At 43.2% G+C, this 19,269-nt stretch overlaps 2 protein-coding genes across 4 annotated transcripts in view; both read left to right on the top strand.

Moving 5' to 3' along the window:
- The window catches only part of LOC142159835 (uncharacterized), a 41,992-nt gene that overhangs the window by 2,730 nt on the left and 19,993 nt on the right, over positions 1–19,269 (top strand). For 2 of the 3 annotated variants that reach the window (XR_012693004.1, XR_012693003.1), the window contains exon 3: positions 1,530–1,717. The exons of the other annotated variant lie outside the window; for it this stretch is intronic. The gene's annotated coding sequence lies outside the window, so the exon portion shown is untranslated. Of the gene's footprint in view, positions 1–1,529; positions 1,718–19,269 lie in introns of those variants that run through there. 3 annotated transcript variants of the gene reach the window in all.
- LOC142159862 (uncharacterized) lies at positions 1,805–13,207 on the top strand. The gene is made up of 4 exons (XM_075214688.1): positions 1,805–1,924; positions 2,010–2,095; positions 3,646–3,787; positions 11,181–13,207. Exons 1-4 carry the CDS (start codon positions 1,840–1,842, stop codon positions 12,557–12,559), a joined length of 1,692 nt encoding a protein of 563 aa, XP_075070789.1. The 5' UTR covers positions 1,805–1,839; the 3' UTR covers positions 12,560–13,207.

Raw genomic sequence — 19,269 nt, 5'->3', positions numbered from 1 at the left:
GCAGGATCACAGATACATGGAAACAGTTACACCTAAGGAGCATAAGTGAGTGCGAGTATAAAACTAGGGACAGTACAAGACATGACAAGGACATATGAGGAAGATGGACAGTAGACAGACATGAGACAATAGGGAGAGAGGATCCTGCCCATAAGAGCTTACATTCTAGAAGGAGCGGAGGTGAGATACAGTAGGAGCAACTGGAATAAATTGGAGATGGTGAGCAAAGGAAGACCAGGTGGTGGACAAGATGGTCAAGTGGTGGTTGGATAGGTGAGCATGAAGAGGTGAGTTTTCAAGGAGTATTTAAAGGATTGTAGATTCAGGGAGGTAAAGAGTTACAATGGGGGGGGGAGCAGCACAGGAGAATTGGAGGAGTGTGAGGAGAGACATATGTCCGAGGAAGAGTTAAGTGTCCAGGTGGTGGTGTACCTGAAGACGAGGTCACAGATGTATGGGGAGATGTATTGGTGAGGGCTTTGTAAGTGTGGGTGAGGAGCTTGAATTGAATTCTGGAATGGATAGGGAGCCAGTGAAGGGATTTACATAGAGGAGCAGTGTAAGAGGAGCGACTGGAGATGAAGATGAACCTAGCTGCAGCATTCTAGGTGGATTGAACATGGGCGGGCGGAGGTGAGTCACGAAGGCCAGTGAGAAGGAGGTTGCAATACTCAAGAAAATATATAAGTTAACGGTCTAAGCTTTGGCTACTTCTGAGAGAGGAAGGGTGGATTTTAGTAAGGTTACGGAGGCGGCTGCAGGACTTGATGAAGGACTGGATATGAGGAGTAAAGCTGAGGGCAGGGTCAAGATTGACTCCCAAGGCAACAAAGTTTGCTGAGAGAGGTGATGTAGAGAGAGAAGAGCTCTGCCTTGTTAGACACCAATAAAGTGACAAGGGGAGGGAGAGTCAGAAGTAGAGACACTAAAGGAGTTGCCAGAGGGGTAGGAGGCAAACCAGGAGAGGGCAGTTTCACAAAAACCAAGGGAGTTGGTAGTTTGTCACTTTACCGAAGGGCAGTTTCAGTTGAGTGGGGCTGGAAACCAAACTGGAAATGGTCAAGATGAGAGTAGGAAGAGAGAATGGGGTCAGACTTTAGAAGCAAAGGCCAGCAGAGAAATTGGGCGGTAGTTTGAGAGAGGAGATTGGTCAATGAAGGGTTTCTTGAGAATAGGGGTGATGAGAATATGTTTGAAGGTGGAGGGGAAGACACCTGTGGGGAGAGAAAGGTTAAAGAGGTGAGCAAGGTGAAGACATTGGAGGAGAGGGAGCGGAGAAGTTTGGAGGGAACAGAGTCAAGGGGTCAGGTTGAGGAAGAAGAGGAAGAGAGTAGAGTGAGGATTTCAGACAGTTTCTATCAGACAAGTAATTTTATGATTTTCTTTACTGGATATTATTTTCTTCACCTACATACATGTCTCCTATAGATCATTTCTAGAACAACCCAGATATAGGTCTTCTACCAGTTTCGGACTTTCACTGAACCTCAAGTATAGTGATACTTACTACTGTCTCTCACATTACACAGGATTACACAGTAGTGAGGAAGGAGTCCAGTAATCATGTGTCATCCAGCATCAGCTCCCATGTGTCAGGACGATGGAGCAGGACTCAGAGCCCCATCATGGAACCTCCACCTCACTCACTGATACATGAGAGAAACAATGACCAGAGGATTCTAGAACTCACCAACAAGATCATTCAGCTGCTGACTGGAGAGGTGATTGCTGGGAATGGGACATTATACAGTAACACCAGGGGATGTGTCTGGGTGATGACTGTATCATTGTGTGTGTCAGGTTCCTATAAGGTGTCAGGATGTCACTGTCTATTTCGCCATGGAGGAGTGGGAGTACTTAGAGGGACACAAGGATCTGTACAAGGACGTCATGATGGAGAATCACCGGCCCCTCACATCACTGGGTAAGAGACCTAACTAGATATACACATCCTCTGATTTATCCTATATAAACCATGTGGTCAGTCCCTGTGTGTTCGTCTTCTACAGATGGATCCGATAATGGAAATGTATCAGAGAGATGTCCAAGTCCTCTTTATAGAGCGGAAGAGGGAACTATCCCACATGAATTTCAGGTACATATAATTAGCAGTTCTAATAATAAAACTGATGTCAGGTTCTTATGTTTATTTTGTTTTTGCATTTTATGTGTGCGAAAAGATGAGCAATGTATTTACACCATAACAACCATAACATTAGACACAGATGACACTAATACAAACTTTCACACATGTTAGTACATAGTACTATAGGTCTATCAAAGGGAATTCATGATTCTCTGACAACCAGAGTAAGTGTAAATAAAGGGAGAGAATAAACCAGTTTATGGGCGTTCAAGACATGGGCCGTCCTGACTCTGTCTAAATGGAACAAGTTTACTTGAGATTAATAGGACGCTGTATTGGTGTCACCCAGTCACATAAATTGTGTATGAGCCATTTCTCTCCAGCCCACTCCATCTGTTAGTGACTTTATATTGGTGGGGGACATCCATGTCACAGTGGTCATCAGTCATCTCTAAGAGACATATTTGTGGGATTAACACAAGAGTAAAAGTGATTCATGAATATGGAAACTAATATATCTCTGTAATGTAAAACAATATGATGACCGCTCAGTGTCATGTGAGACATTTTACTGGAGTCTGACTGACACTTCCAACAAAGATCTGTGGGTAAGTGACCAAAGCAGATATATTATATGAGAGGAATAGTTACCCTGTACAGGTACAGTGTCCAAGTGGTATCATTGCTTTATTATATAACATTTTATTAATCAGTATTTAGAGAAGAATAACATTTGTAATTAAATATAGTAACAGTATATTTTAGTATTTCACCATATTTTAGATGATGTTACACCCAAATAAGATTTTTAATAAGAATAAATAAAATATGTTTTAAATGTATGTGATCCGTGCACCATGACAATCCTTCATTTCGTGATTTTGAGACTAATTATTTGCTAGTGGTAGAACCCTCTAAATGATATAAATGGTATAAATATATTTGCCACGACAAGATCTGTAAATTGACTGACATTTTAGTCAAATTAGAGGTGGGGGGAGATGAGAGATACATTTTAATGTTCCTTTCGCATAGGTTTACAAACACAATAAGACAATATTTACATAAATATAACCATGACATTGGCATATAAAGTCAGGGTACTGTTCTCCTTGGGGGCATCAGTCCCAATCTATAAAGGAGTGAACAATGGGGCAGTCAGAAATGATATAATCCACAGCTGGTGAGAAGTATAAGGTAAACACAGCCAAAATGTTTCACTTTAGGAACATGGAAGTCCTATTGTTTAACCGGAGATATAATGAGCTGAACAGGCAGATAACACAACTAGCTCACCGATCCGCTGTGCGGGTGTAACCCTCCGATCTCCAAGATGATCTTGTTATTCCTTAAAGCACCACACTGCAAATGGTGAATGCTAAAGTGATCAGATATCCTAATGTCCTGAGTGTCTGTATAGGAGATGTAGCGGGGTCCTAATCAAAGAGTGTTTAAACTGACGCGTTTCTTCACAATAGCTATTTCATCAGACATCAGTGTCCCCTAGTATCATTTATAGTCATATATTATAATGTGATTTTATTGTGTGTGCTATTTAGGATGAAAACCTGATACATGTTAAGGATGAAGATAGAGAGGAGGGAGAGGGGATTCATGTAACCCACATTGATGGTGGAGAAAAGACGTATGTGAGGGGTGATGAGCTGGGTACGGAGGACATTCCTACAGATACCAGCACAGGTGAGTAATAACCATTATATACAGAACAGACTCCGTTCTTCTCCATGTTCTGTCCATACAACAATCTCTTATTCTGCGCCCTCCTCTGTCACTACATACTAATTAGGACAAAGTATCTGCCCAGTGTGTGAGCTCCTTCATTCAGCTCCTCCACCTCATGTACTGTGATGTAGGTAGTAGGTCACCCAGCAGAGAGCTTAGATCAGTATGTGGACTGACTGTCATGTAGTCAGAGCAGTTACATACAGCATATGGCGTTTCACTATGCTCTCTCCTGGGGAGCGAAACCCATAAACTCAATCAAGATTAACCTGAGCCAAAGGAATGTTTTTAAGTTGAGCCCCAGCTATGACGACACTCACCAATCAGTTCCTCCTCTAAAATGTTAGCTTAAAATATTACAAATAAAGGTTCAATTAATTCGTGAATAATTAATGACAAAACTATTTAATAAATTATCTTTTCATTTTTTCACTGTCAACCACCTCCATTGCCTCTGGGGCATCAATATAGTGGAGTTCTTCAGAGACAAATTGTCAGTCTTCATGGTGGAAGGACCAGGCCTGGCTCCCTGGGCTAGCTGCTGGCATGGAAAGCACCTTCAATAATCAAAAATCTTGCTGGTTCTTATGGGGGGACCGTAGATGTTCTCCACCTTGGTCGATTGGCAACATAGTCGTCAGCCAACCAGGCAGGTTGCTGTAGGTTATTGGTGATCTGCTACCTACAACCATATCTCTGGGTGCACTTTTAGCAGGAATTGTTCTAGGATAATGAGGTCCTGGATACTTTCAGCATCAAGGGTTCATTCCTTCCACCCACAGGGAGCAGGACTGTCTTGGCTGATTGGCATACTGAATGTGGGTATTTCTCCCACTCTTCACCAGGGTCTGAAGCTTCACCCAATACGTCTCCATGGTGACTGTAAACCTTGCCAACAATGCCTTTCTGATGTCTCCATAGATTCTGTTGGCTGCCATGCTCAATGCATGGTACGCCCCGAGAGCTCAAGTACAGACGGCACATGCCACAGAGGTGTAACCTTTGTAAGACTTGATTCTTGCCATATAACCGGCCTGTTACACTTTCTTTGAAGTAAGAATGAAGCCGTTATTCAGAACACACAGCGGTATGGACCTATCTTCTGATAGAGAAGTGATTACAGTTAGATTTTCATACATACTGTATTTATAGACATTTTCTTTTTACATACAAATGGCTGATTCAGTTAGTTACAAGATTCAGGTCTTTTCATACATAGAATGTTCTCTCTTTCTGCAAACTAAGCGTTACATATGTTACAGATAGTAAAACTTGGTACATTGCCCAGATGTGACCAAGCAGGAAACATTAGTCCAAGGGCTTTTATAAGATTAAACAAAATTATACTGATAAATAGCTTGGTTAGGACATAAGATGACGGATATATTACAAAACAGAGACAGAGGCTTAATACTGATAACAACCAGGGTGACCTTTTCCCTCATCACCAGTACTGAGCTCTCATGACATTGGGATAAATAAATAATTATGATGTTAGAAGCCAGTGTCAAACCTCTCTGTCTACACATGGAAATTCTACCCTCTTAGGAGAATTGTCCAACAGCACTATGCAAGAAGTGGACACCACAATACATTCCTCAATGTAAACAAGTTGGATGTATGAAATGCTTTTCATGTAGAGGCAGGAGTTGGGGTTGACTGTGGGTGAATGCTGAGTGCCAACCTCAAGGGTATGTAAGAGAGGAAGGCCATGCTTGTTACCACGTATACAGCACCATATATAGGAGGTTTGCTGCTATGGTCAGTAAGTAACTGTTGGACATAGGTACTGTGCAGAGGAGATATTATTACTACTTACAGAGCCTTGTGGACTAGCTTTATTTTTTTATCACCTTTTGGTTTTTATTGTATTTTTGCAACGGGGAAAAGAAGTACATAGTGAGGAAGAAGCACAGCAGTACATCATATCAACAAAGTCCCATGTCTGGAAATACAGTAGCCGGGTATCCATTCAACAACAATATAACACTTCAAATCTGCTCAGCCGACACTGAAATTCCGAGAAGAGAAGATACTCAAAAAAGGAAAAAGATAGGAAGGCACCGGAATTGCCCGCTAAGAAGCTATTATTAATGACCCAGAGGGGTCAGCGTCTGCAGCCTGTAATTCAGCCTAAAGGCGGGCACCCTCCCCCTCTTTCACATATACGTGGCAACTATGCCATTTCATCAGTGGTGAAGTAGCTGCAGTAGAATACGGCACCCCCAGAGTTTCCATTTCAAAACTATAGTGCACTTTAGGAAATAGTTTTGGACAATGGGGAGGCTAGCGGTTGCTTCCATGATTGGTCTATAGCTGCCCTAGCGGCTATGAGAACGTGCCCGATCACGTATCGACACCTTCGTTGGATAGAGGGCAGATAGTGCTGTGTAAAAGGGTAGCTATTTCAGCTCCTCGAGAGGGAGCGATCTCCCTTGGGAGCTTGCTATTGCTTTCTGTTATCATGAGGGTATAATGATGAGGCAAATGTACAACCCAGTATAAAGGGAAGCAAAAACGCTGTGGGGGTTAGAGCATTTAACAGCATCTGGACCTATAATGGACTTGATCTCACCTAGGATATGTCTGACTTAAGGGTTTTGGAAGGGTGGGTCTTATTCTGGGATTCCAGAAGCATGATTTTGGACTCCAATTCCTGCTGGTGTTGCAAATTCGCTTCCAGATCCATGAAGCAACCTAAATGGCCACCCCTCAGAACGACCGCTTTAAGCGTGCACCAATAGCTGAAAATGAAGGTCTCTCCAGGGACGTTGGTTTGAATAAACAGAAGGAAGGCCTCCTTAATCGCTAGCTTAGCCTCCAGAGAGGATAATAGATAAGCTGGTAGATGCCACTGACGTGGGGGAGGGACCGGGCACACTGGCTTCCAGGTCCAAACCACCGGAACATGTTCAGACCACGTCATGGGGGAAATCTGAGCCTTAAACATATTCTGCAATACCCACTTATCAGAGAAAATAAGATCAATCCTAGAACACGTGTTATGTTTAGAACAGATATATGTGTAATGCCTCTCATCTGGGACAGCCAAGCGTCGTAGATACCATGCTCTGCTAGGAGTCTCCCGAAAGCCAGTGAGGGGCCCAGTGGGGTGCAGGTTGATGACTGGTGGTCCATAGTAGACCTTTCTAGTCTCTGGTTCACCACCAGATTAAACTCTCCCATGACTATCAAACTACCCCGTTTATGGTTTTAATGGCAATATAGATTTTGGGAATGGGATCTGGCTTTAGTTGGGTGCATACAGGGAAACTACTCCAACCCACTTATCACCCAAGGTATCAATTAATATTAGAAACCTGCCATTTTTATTCCGGGAACTAACTAACAGGGCTACTCCATTGTGTTTGTGGAGTAAAACAAAAGTCGCAAAGTGTGTCTCCTGGAAGGCAACAACATCAACTGCCCCAGCTTTATAAAAGGAAATTAGAGCCATCCTGTGTTTATTTGGGAAGTTTAAACCCCGTGCATTAATAACAGGGCCGGATTAACCCGAGGTCTAACTGGGCTACAGCCCAGGGACCTCGAGCATCCAGGGGGGCCTTGAAAGTGCTCAGCAGCATTTTTGATCACTGTAGTCCTTCCGCGGCGCTCAGTAATCTTCTTACTGAGGAGATCTCGTGAGAATGAGACTATGAGTCTCACTCTCACAAGGTCTCCTCAGTAAGGAGCTTACAGCGTGCCGCAAAAGGACTACAGTGACAGGAGAAGGAGGTAAGCGCCTGGGGGGGGGGGGAGTTGGGGAGGCTCACAGGGGGGGCCTCACGGGGGAATGGAGGCCCCCTTAGCCCAGGGGCCTCCATTCCCTTAATCTGGCCCTGATTAATAGATAGAAACGTAACCATGTTCAGGATGGAAGAACAGATTGTGGCACAAGCATCTCAATATATAAACAGAGTATAAAGGTTCATGTTCCAGGTAGAATGAGGTTCGATAGGCCTGTCATAGTTCAAGTCCAAGGCTATGGGAAATATAAAATTCCTGGGGACTGATGTGTTCCATATAAAGGGAATTCAAAAGAAAGGGAGCAAAACAAACTCCCTGGGAATGGGAAACTATAATAACCCTATAAATTAGGCCTGTCCAACCTGCGGCCCTCCAGATGCTGTGAAACTCCAAGTCCCAGCATGCCCTTCCAGCTATCAACTGGTTGTCTACCAGCAAAGCATGCTGGGGCTTGTAGTTTCACAAACACCTGGAGGGCCGCAGGTTGGACAGGCCTGCTATAAATAGAGTTTAGAGTTAGTTTTCTGGGAAAGAAATTGAATGGCAAAACGCCACCACCCACATACACATAAATAACTGTACAGAAAAACATTGACCATACCCATAGAACAACAATGTTAGCAAAACCATGGACTCCAATGTGCCTAAAATGACTCGTCTAATCTGACAAACAGAACATATAGTACAACCCCTGAGTCTGGAAACTCTATAGCATTTGAGAATAGAATCTATACCCCCACCCTAATTATTAAGAAACTCCCAAGCAGACTAGACACATAATATACACATGGCAAGTAGTGAACTCCGAACAACCTAAAAAGCATAGAAACAAACATAAACATTTAAAAATAGGGAGCAAAGGCTTCCTGTCGCAATCAGTTCCAGGAACCTGCAGGAGGGAAACAACAATAACAGAAACACAATCAGCACATTTATAGCAAATAGGCAATCAGGTGATATCCAAACCAGCATAGAAAAATGTTCAATATAAAAATAAACATTATCTTATTCTTACGTGTCAGAGACATCATGACTCTGAGAACATTCTAACAGAACAGAACAGGTCCCTCATGCAGCATATGTTATGTGAAGGGGTCAGTCTCATAGAAAAGAATTAGGGAAATCAGGCTGTTCAGGACACAGTGAAACAAAGCAGAAGGAAAAACCTGGACCTGACTCAGGTTTTCTCCGTGATTTGTCCAGTTGTTCTCGATCTGAGCCCGAGACTTTGGATCAGGTGGACGAGACAGCAGATTCCAAGTTGTCAGAAGCTTGGTCCCATCCTTCACTGAACAGGCAACATGCATAGAATTGTTTCTATGAACCAGCAGTTTGACCGGAAATCCCCACCGATATGGTATGTTGTCGTCTCGCAGAATCTTCGTGACCGACTGGAAGGAGCGACGTTTAGCCACTGTGGCTGGTGAGAAGTCTGGAAACAGTTGAAGGTCTTGAAGAATATCTCAAACTTCAGCCTCGTGCCGCTCACAGGATATGCTCCTTTATCTGAAAAAAGTGTAGTCTCATGAGAGTATCTCTAGGCAGGGTATCCAGACTAACCCATGCCCTAGGTAACCTGTACGTGCGTTCTACGAGCAGGTCTTGGTCAGAAGCTGCAGGTAGAATCTTGCAGAATAGATCCTTGACAAAAGGCAGAAGGACAACATTGGAGACTTGTTCCAGAATCCCCCAAATCTTAGTGTTGTTGGACCTATCCTCCAGGTCCGACAGCTTGTCTTTCAGCATACATACTTCGGACTCTAGTTGTTCTTGAGAAGTAAGGAGGTCATTATGAGAGACCACCATTTCCTCCAATTTAGTCCTTAAAAGACATGTCCTGCCAGCCAATTCTGCCACATCAGATTGAATGGCCTTGAGGAAGGATCACATTTCAGAAAGTAGGTCAGACTTAAGGATAGCAAGTTACTAGGAGTCATGAAAGTTACTACAAGTCACGGAGGTCGAAAAACAACAAAGATCCACAAAAAAAAACAGTTCATCTAAGTCAATAGAGGTAGAACGTTATAGGCATTAAGCCTAGTCTGGAGTCTCAAACAGGTTCATATAAGAGAATATGTACTTTATATCTGTTACGATCTTGATGCCTTAGTCAGTATTAGCACAGGCTTACCTAGGGCGCGGAGTCTAACGGCCTTCCGGTCTTCACCAAGAACCACCGTAAGGTAGTGTGGGCTTAGCTGCCGAAGAACCGCAGGTCGCGGCCCCCAGATTAGCCTACTGACGTAAGGGAGAAAGTTCTAAGTGATGGCAGGCAGACAAGAAAATAGACAATGCGGTGCAAGTACAGGCACTAACCGTGAATTCCAGGCGTAGTAGGTCTGGAACAGTAACCGGTAGATCCACGGAGGCAATGGGTGCGTGGCAGGATCCAGAGAATAGTCGGTAACACAGCCGGGTCGGTACACAGAAGGTATCAGGTATACGGTGCCAGAGGGAGATCCAGAGAATAGTCGGTCACACAGCCGGGTCGGTACACAGGAGGTATCAGGTATACGGTGCCAGAGGGAGATCCAGAGAATAGTCGGTCACACAGCCGGGTCGGTACACAGGAGGTATCAGGTATACGGTGCCAGAGGGAGATCCAGAGAATAGTCGGTCACACAGCCAGGTAGGTACACAGGAGTAGGAGGAATAGAGGGGTTAACAGGGAGCAGGATCACAGGGGTCAGGACACAGGAACTGTAGCCAGGAACAGGAAACACAATGCTCTGACACAGGCAGCGTGTCAGAGCAGGGAAGATATAGGAGTTTGAATTCCCCGCCCAGGAGTCACATGATCAGCAGCAGAGAGAAGCAGGAAGTGCGGCAGCGCTAACGGAAGCAGCGCTGAAGACATGGACACCGCTGTCAGCTCCCGCTGACAGCGCAGCGGAACGGGGACAAGGTAAGTTCCTAACAATATCTGGGTATAGAAGGTTTATGCAGGTGGTAGTCAGCGTGGTAGCTCAAATCAGGTACATCCCCAGAGGGAGGACTAGAGTTTTCAATAAAGGGAGAAAAGTTTTTCTGTAATTCACAATTATAAATATAGATGGGCACTGTATATGCAGAGTTGACCACTAGATGACAGGGTGATCACAGTAAAAGTGCACACTAATCCATATTTTGTCCGAAACATGTTCACAATCCAATATTCATATCTTGCGAGTTCTACAGTCGCATCTATGAGCTAAATAATGCTGGGATGTTAAATAATCAGCTTTACAGAGATGGAGGCTAAAATGTAACAAAAAGGTATTTTTTCTTCTTTTTTTACATACACTGAAATGACTGTTTACAGGTTAACTACACTACAGATAATACAATATCAAACAATACTTATAAGAAAGAGATAAAGATAAGACAAAAGATAAACTGGCACTTGGCCTCAACTGTATTGTTCAGCTGTACAGCTGCCTGGCACTATAGATGATGCTGGGTACTGACATATATCTTCTCCACGTTTAATGCTCTAACTTACTGCAGGCAGGTAGTAAACTTCAATTTATTTTACACACAGACATTCATATGGAAGCTCACACCCCAGGATACACACTTAGAAAACTTGTTTGACACCATTCATTGTATGTTTTACTTCCAACAGATGGACGCAACAGCAGGAATATCCCAGCCGGACATCCCATTTTATCTCTAGACTGTAAAATGGAAAATGACGTTATGGAAAATTCTCAAACAGCAAATACCATTACCCTACCAGTAACTGACAGTGCAAATAAATCATCTGAACCTGCTGGCTATGAAAGATGTTTTCCTGATAATTCAGATACTATTATACATGATTCAATACATAGAGTTAATGAAAAGTTAGGTTGGAACTGTTTTACACAGACAGAAGCTCTCTTTTCTCATCAAAAGATTTGCGCAGCTGAAAAGTCATTTCCTTGTTCTGAGTGTGGCAAATGCTTTAAATATAAATCAGTTCTTCTGAGACATCATAACATTCACACAGGTCAGTTTTCATGTTCTGAATGTGGAAAATGTTTTTCAAATATTTCATTTCTCATCAGTCATCAGAAAATGCACACCGATCAAAATCTATTTCCATGTCCTGATTGTGGGAAATGTTTTACGCAGAAACCACCTCTTGTTATTCATCAAAGGAGTCACACAGGTGAAAAGCTATTTTCATGTTCTGAATGTGGGAGATTATTTAAAAATAAATCGTCTCTAATTAGACACTGTAAAATTCACACAGGTGAAACGTCATTTACCTGTTCTGAATGTGGAAAATGTTTTACACAGAAACAACATCTTGTTTCTCATCAAAGGATTCACACAGGTGAAAAACCATTTTCATGTTCTGAGTGTGGGAAATGCTTTTCACGGAAATTCGTTCTCATTGATCATCAAAGAATGCACACCGATAAAAATCCATTTTCATGTTCTGAGTGTGGAAAATGTTTTAAACGGAAACAAAAACTTGTGTCTCATCAGAGGATTCACACAGGTGAAAAACTATATCTATGTCTTGATTGTGGAAAATCTTTTACACAGAGACAACATCTTATTTCTCATCAAAGGATTCACACAGGGGAAAAGCCATTTCAATGTTCTGAATGTGGAAAATGCTTTACCGAAAAATCAACTCTTCGTAATCATCATAAAACTCACACAGGTGAAAAGTCATTTATGTGTTCTGAATGTGGGAAACATTTTGCACAAAAATCACATCTCGTTCAGCATCACAGGCGTCACACAGGTGAGAAACCATTTTCCTGTTCTGAATGTGGAAAATGCTTTGCAGAAAAAGCAACTCTTCGCAGACACCATAAAACTCACACAGGTGAAAAGTCATTTATGTGTTCTGAATGTGGGATACATTTTGCAGAAAAATCACATCTTGTTCAACATCATAGACGTCACACAGGTGAGAAACCATTTTTGTGTCCTGAATGTGGGAAAACTTTTTCCGATAAATCATATCTCCGTAGGCATCAGAAAATGCACAGCGATGAAAAGTGATGCACATGGGGGGAATTCATTTTGGTGCGTTACTGTAAAAAGTAACGGGGCCTGCGTACTAGTACTGATGTTACAGTGATAGTGCGCGTAATTACCGTTAATACGGTAATTTCAATGCCGGCTTTTTGCTCACGGCTCCCTGAGCCACGAGCAGGAATCCGGGTTAAATTTACCGTAATAATGGCAGTACATTTATCGCGGCGCTATTCCGAGGGAAATTTAATTCCTTCATAGATCGAAAACTATTTCCATATCCTGATTGTGGGAAATGTTGTACACCGAAACATGATAATCATCAAATGATTCAATCAGATGAAATGACATTTCCATGTTGTTCATGTGGGAAATACTTTTGCATAAAAATCAACTCTTGCTAAGCACCATAAAACTCACGCTGATGAAAAGTAATTTTCATGTTTTGAATATATTAAATATTTTGCATGAAAATCGCATCCCTTTGAACATCAGAGAATTCACACAGGTGGGAACCCATTTTCATATTCTGATTGTTTTCACAGAAATCTGCATCTTAAACATCATACCATTCACATCTATTCATACAGTTAATAACTTCTATTATTTTAAAGTAGATATTTTTGTGTCCAACAATGGAATGTAATTCTAATTAAAGTAATTCTCCACCCATGAGGCAAGCATTGTATCAGTTTCTTTACATTATGTTATGCACGTTTTGTCGCTATCCAATAACGATTGTCGAATCTCGATTTGTGTTTCCAACGCACAAATATTTGTTCACATAATAAGTACAGCCGTTACTTATCGCTGGCGCTCTGGATCCAGTGAACAGTCATTCAGGTCTGAAGTCTGTGGTCAAAGATAACTGCTCACTAGATGAAAAGCTCCTGCTTATATGCAGACAGAGATACAGTAAAACAATGCAGATGATGTGGCTTGCTTCTATTGGTCCAGGTTTAAGGAAGGTCCAGGATGTTGCAGATCATAGGCTAGTTCAAACCAAAATATACAAAGGTGGGGGTCATCTCTCCAGGGGATGTGCTCCGGCTTTCCTGCCAAGAATCCAGTCTCAACTAGTCTATTAGCATTTTATAGTCAGTATCATTTTAAAGATTTATTCCCTAACATCAATAACTAGAGTATGCAATGTGCGATCTCTTCACCGAACCGGACAGCTGCTGATGAATAGGGGATTAAAATGATACCAGACATGACACTTTTCCTATAACCTGAACCTCATGTTTTACTAACATGCATATAACTTATAATATTAAACATAAATACTACTATATTTTGACAAATAACTATGTGTTGCAACTACAATTAATGTGTACTATTTACAAGAGTGTGTTTGTGCAAACCTGTGTAAAAGTGTAAAAACTGTTATTGCCAAGTGTAGCTGCTGGATACGCCCTTCCACGCCGTAGCGTGCTCTACGCATATTTGCAGACAAAGACAACCAAGTTTGCTCGATATTAATTGAAATGACTTTATCCAATTTGCTGACTTCGACAATTAATAATTAACTTTTCATAACCTGTTTATTATACAATACGTGAAGCTTCTGGTGCAGTTTTCTTTTCAAGAAGTCACAGGTTTTTACTGTAGACTCTTAATGTCAGTGCAGTGTCATTTGCAAGACTGCTCGTGTAATTCAGTTTCTGGATCAGCGTTGCTGGATTGTAAACAATATGAAAAGTCATCTTATTCCATCACAACAGATTCAGTTACTGGGGATCCAGATAGACACCATACAAAACAGAGTTTGTGTTATCACAGGAAAGGTGTATCTTGATCCAGTCCCCAGCACATCACCTGCAGACTCAGAGACAAGTCATAATAAAGGAATGTTTGCGATTGGTGGGGCTTTTTGTATCCAACATATTGGTAATCTTGTTGGCAAGATGGAAATACTGAGATCTCCAGTTGGAACTTATAAGGCAATGTAAAAAAAAAACACAGTCACTCAGTTAAGAGCAACAAAAGGAATGTCACTTCTGGAGACAGAGTCTGTGATTCCGGGAAAAACAATTGAGTGTCACAGGTTGGGGAGCTCACCTTCAAGGGCAAGTAGTGCACGGCAAATGGGCATGAAATGAGACAAGTCTTCATGTAAACATCTCGGAAATGAGAGCAGTATGCAATACGGTTCAACACTTCATCCTTATCTGAAAAGGAAGTATCTCAGGTCTTTCTCACAACAGAAAACTGGTAGCCTTCATAAATCAGGATTGAGATGTATAGTTGTCACACACCAGGCTCTCAGGTTCTGTCACTTACCTCTTCGCTGCCTTTCCAAGTTGTCCCTGTGGTCCTCAGGCTCTGCTGGTTTCAGACCTCTCTGTAAGATGCTGTCCAACCTGTCTCCACTCCAGAAATCCCTCCAGAATCAGAGTATGGGCGTGTCCATCTTGGATTCGTTCACATGATTCCTTTCAGCCAATCAGGTTATAACAGCCTCCATTTCAGATTCCCTCCAAAAGCAGTCCATGGGAGCTGCCATCTTGGATATAGTCACCTGATCCATCTCACAAACTCAGAGTGCTGCTTCTGCCCAGCTGATTGCAGTCTCCAATCAGGAATCAACAACAACTATAAAAGGACTTCCTGGAGCCCTTACATGTTTCCAGTGCAACATTATATTTCAGACGTCAACCTGGTACCCAGCAGTTTGCAGTCTTGTTATTTATCCAGCACTGACAGTGCAGTCTGCATTCTGGCTCCAGTCCGATTCCAGCAATCTGGTTCTATTCCAGTAACCAATCATCTTCCAGCATTATGGTTGCAGCATTCCTTTTCCAGCATTCTGGTTACAGCATTCCGGTTCCAGTCCAGTCTAGCATTCCGGTACAGCAATCAAGTTCCTGTTTGCTTTTCCCTGCTAGTGTAATCACCATCTGCACCAGTCCATTCACTACATGCAGAGGAACATTATCAGGCCACCCAGCATTGTCCACATAGTCGCCAGTCCAGCTCCAGAGACACAACCCAGTCTTGGTACAGACAGATTCTCAGGCATGACAATAGTATTGGTTAAATCTGATGTTTCTCAATGCCTATGTGGCAATAGTTGCAAGCATATTGTTAGCATCACGGTGGCTAAGTGGTTAGCACTTCTGCCTCACAGCGCTGGGGTCATGAGTTTGATTCCTGACCATGGCCTTATCTATGTGGAGTTTGTATGTTCTCCCTGTGTTTGCATGGGTTTCCTCCGAGTGCTCCGGTTTCCTCCCGCACTCCAAAAACATTACGGTAGGTTAATTGGCTGCTATCAAAATTGACCTTAGTCTCTGTGTGTGTTTGTGTATTAGGGAATTTAGACTGTAAGCTCCAATGGGACAGGGACTGATGTGAATGAGTTCTCTGCACATCGCTGTGGAATTAGAGGCGCTATTTAAATAAATGATGATGATCAATGCCTACATAGTACTACTGTTCACAATTTATAGCCAATGATCTTTTGTATTTGTGTTACTACCATACTTGGTAATATTGTCCTGGGAGCTTTGTCTCAGTAGTATAAGTAAGGGGGGGTCAGAATTCCTAGTATGAACACCATTGAGAGTTGTGGTAGTGAAACAGAATGTCTTTATTATGAACACAGATAATAAACAGATAAATGCAGTCAATGGTTAACAGTATGCATAGTCCATAGAAACAGCAGGTACCAAGTATAGTTTGGAAACCGCAATGGGAAAGATGAAGTGCAGACACAAGGAGACTGAATACCAGGTTAGTCAAGAGGCACAAGGCACTGGATAGTTGAAATGCAGATGACAGGAGGAGACACAGGATATCAGGCACAGTTGGTAAGATTCAGGTTACCAGATTTAGCAGATGACAGGAGGCAACAGATGATCCGCGGGAGAGGGTCAGGCAAGCCAGGGATCAGAATCCTGCAGATCCACAATAATACCAGGGAGTAAACAGGAGCAGGGTCACACAAAGCCCGGGACTGGGTCAAAAAAGGTGCAAAACTTAGGTACAAAGTAGGAATCAAATGTCAAGGAGATGTCAGGGAGACCAGCAGCAGCATATACAATTAATAAACTGGCTCAGATTGCTTGGAAAGGCAGTCTCTTAAAGGCCAGACACAGGTGATTAGGCTCCAGGAGTAATGATGAAAACATAACCCCTTGCAGGCAGGTTCAGACAAAGGCAGTGCAGCCTCTAGAGAGGAGATATTGGACTGCAGCCTGACGCAGATCATGACAGGGCGGTTGAGTTATTGGAGGCAGCCTCTTGACGGGACCAATGTCTGCAGTGGTGCCCGAAAATCCTACTCAATAATCCTGGTGTACTGACAACGTGGGTCCCAGGATAAACGATCTACCTTGACTACCACATGACATTAAGTATAACTGTAATTCAACTTATTATTACAGTAGAAAGCTTTTGTTTTGTCTTACATTCATACTTATCTCTCCCTCTCATGTTCATGCCTCCCCATATCAGCTCCATCTCCACTTCTCCCCCACCTGTTAATCCCCTCCCACCCATCCTCTGCCCATGGATGGGTCCCCTCCTAGTTTTCTATCTCGTCCAATTCCAAACCTCTCTCCCTTTCATGCTCCTACCTCATTATCACAAACACCCTTGCAGTCCAGCAACCCCAACAACCTCATGCACTTCTCTCGTCCCTCTCTTCCTCTGTCCTGTGGTCTCTGGAATGCCAGGTAAGTCTGTAACAAATTGACCTTTATCCATGTTCTCTTTATCTCTAGATCTTTCAACCTGCTTGCCAAGACTGAAACCTGTCTATCCCCTGAGGACACCTCTCCTGCTGCTCTCTCTTTTGGGAGCTTGTCCTTGTCCCACACACTCAGACCTGGGGACTGGCAAGATGGCATACTTCTCTTCCCCTGCTACAATATCCGGGTTCTTCCCCCTCAACCCTCCTTCTCTTTCTCCTCCTTTGAGGTACACTCTATCCACCTCTTCCTCCCAGCCCACCTTTGTGTTGCTGTTATCTACCGTCCTCCTGTTTCTCATTTTCTTGACCACTTTGCCCCCTGGCTCCCTCACTTTCCTCTCCTCTGACCTTCCCTCCCTCATCTTGATCACCTTCTTCACGCTACTGCTTGTCTCCTACTGGTCTTGCTTGGTACTCGCTCAGAGAACCATAACATGCGGGGCAGAAGCCACAAAATCCATACCTCCTTGCGGGGGTCCATGGTAAACACCTTCTGCTTTGTTAGACTCTGTACCTCCTAGTAGGGTACTGTTAAGCTAAGCAGACCAAAAGGGTCCATCAGATTCCCCGAGTTTGTGACACTAAGAACTGGCCTTCAATGTATCCTTCTGGAGAATCATCCGCCAAAGATATACTTTAGTACCTAGTAGATAGAGTGGAACAACAGGATGCCATTCAATTCCAACTACTGCAGTATTTGCAAGCACTGGTGACTTGCTTGGACACCCTCCAGGATTCTCTGCCCAATCCTCCTCCACAGGTGGCTCCTGACCCCCAGGACTTAAGAAATGCTCCAGCTAACCCCTCTACTTTACGGATTCCAATGCCGACCAAATTTGACGGCAACCACAAGACATGTCTGGGCTTCTTAAATCAATGTTCAATTCAATTTGAACTCTTACCCCAGAACTATCCCACCAACAGGATGAAGGTGGCTTATATTTTTTCCTTATGCTCTGGTCAAGTCCTGGTGTGGGCCTCACCTCTGTGGGAGTGGGATGACCCCCTTCTTTCTGATAGTACTGCCTTCATCTCAGCCTTTTGTAAAATTTTTGATGAGCTGAGCCAGGTGTCTTCTGCTGCCTTCAGTATCTTAAGGCACCACCAAGAATCTAGTTCTGTGGCCCAGTGTGTCATCCAGATCCGCACTCTGTCATCTGAACTTCAATGGAGCAACAAAGCGATGGTGGCAACCTTTTGGCAGGGCCTCTCTGACCGCATCAAGGATGTCCTTGCTTCTCAAGAAATCCATCTACATTGGATGCCCTGATTTCTTTGTGTAAATTGGATAGATATCCATTTTCGGGAGAGGTACTCCGAAATGGATCCAGTCAGCCGACCTTCATGCTGGCCCCACGCTTTCAGCATCCAACTTGACAAACCGATGCAACTAGTATACTCCCATCTGACTCCTGTGGAGTGAGAGAGAAGGCTGAAGAGCAACCTATGTGTAATGTGCTGATCCTGAACACCTTTTCAAATCTTGTCCCAAGTGCTTTTGAAACGTCAAGCCCTGACCTGTTCCGGGGAGGGCAAGCTACAGTTATCAAAATCCTCCCTAAGTAGACCTACCATCAGCATGATTCCAGTAATACTCCACTGCTCTTCTGGCCATCTCAATTCTTAGACCTTTCTGGACTATGGGGCTGCTGGGAATTTCATCTCCTCCTTGGTGAAGCAGTGGTCTCTGCCTACTTCCCCATTGAAAATTCCAGTAGATATCACAGCTATCGATGGTAACCACATATTTAATGTAATCATCTGGTTCCGGACTGGCCCTCTCACTCTACAAGTTCTCACTCTACAAGTGGGAGCCTTACATTCCAAACAGATCTCTTTTATGATCCTGCCCCAATTGCTAGCCTCATTAGTCTGGGCCTCCCATGGCTTCAATTACATTATCAGCTGGACTAGTCATCATCTCAGATCCTAGCCTGGAGCTTGGCCTGCAAGTCTTGTTGCATCACTAAAGTTGTACCAGTTCAGTTTGTGTCTTCCTTTGTTGGGGTACTCTGTCCTTTCATTCCTCCTCAATAATCTT

The sequence above is a fragment of the Mixophyes fleayi genome, chromosome 6 (assembly GCF_038048845.1).
Source record: "Mixophyes fleayi isolate aMixFle1 chromosome 6, aMixFle1.hap1, whole genome shotgun sequence".
Taxonomy (NCBI): Eukaryota; Metazoa; Chordata; class Amphibia; order Anura; family Limnodynastidae; genus Mixophyes; species Mixophyes fleayi.
Note: the sequence above shows the minus strand (reverse complement) of the source record. Positions and strands in the feature narration are given on the sequence as shown.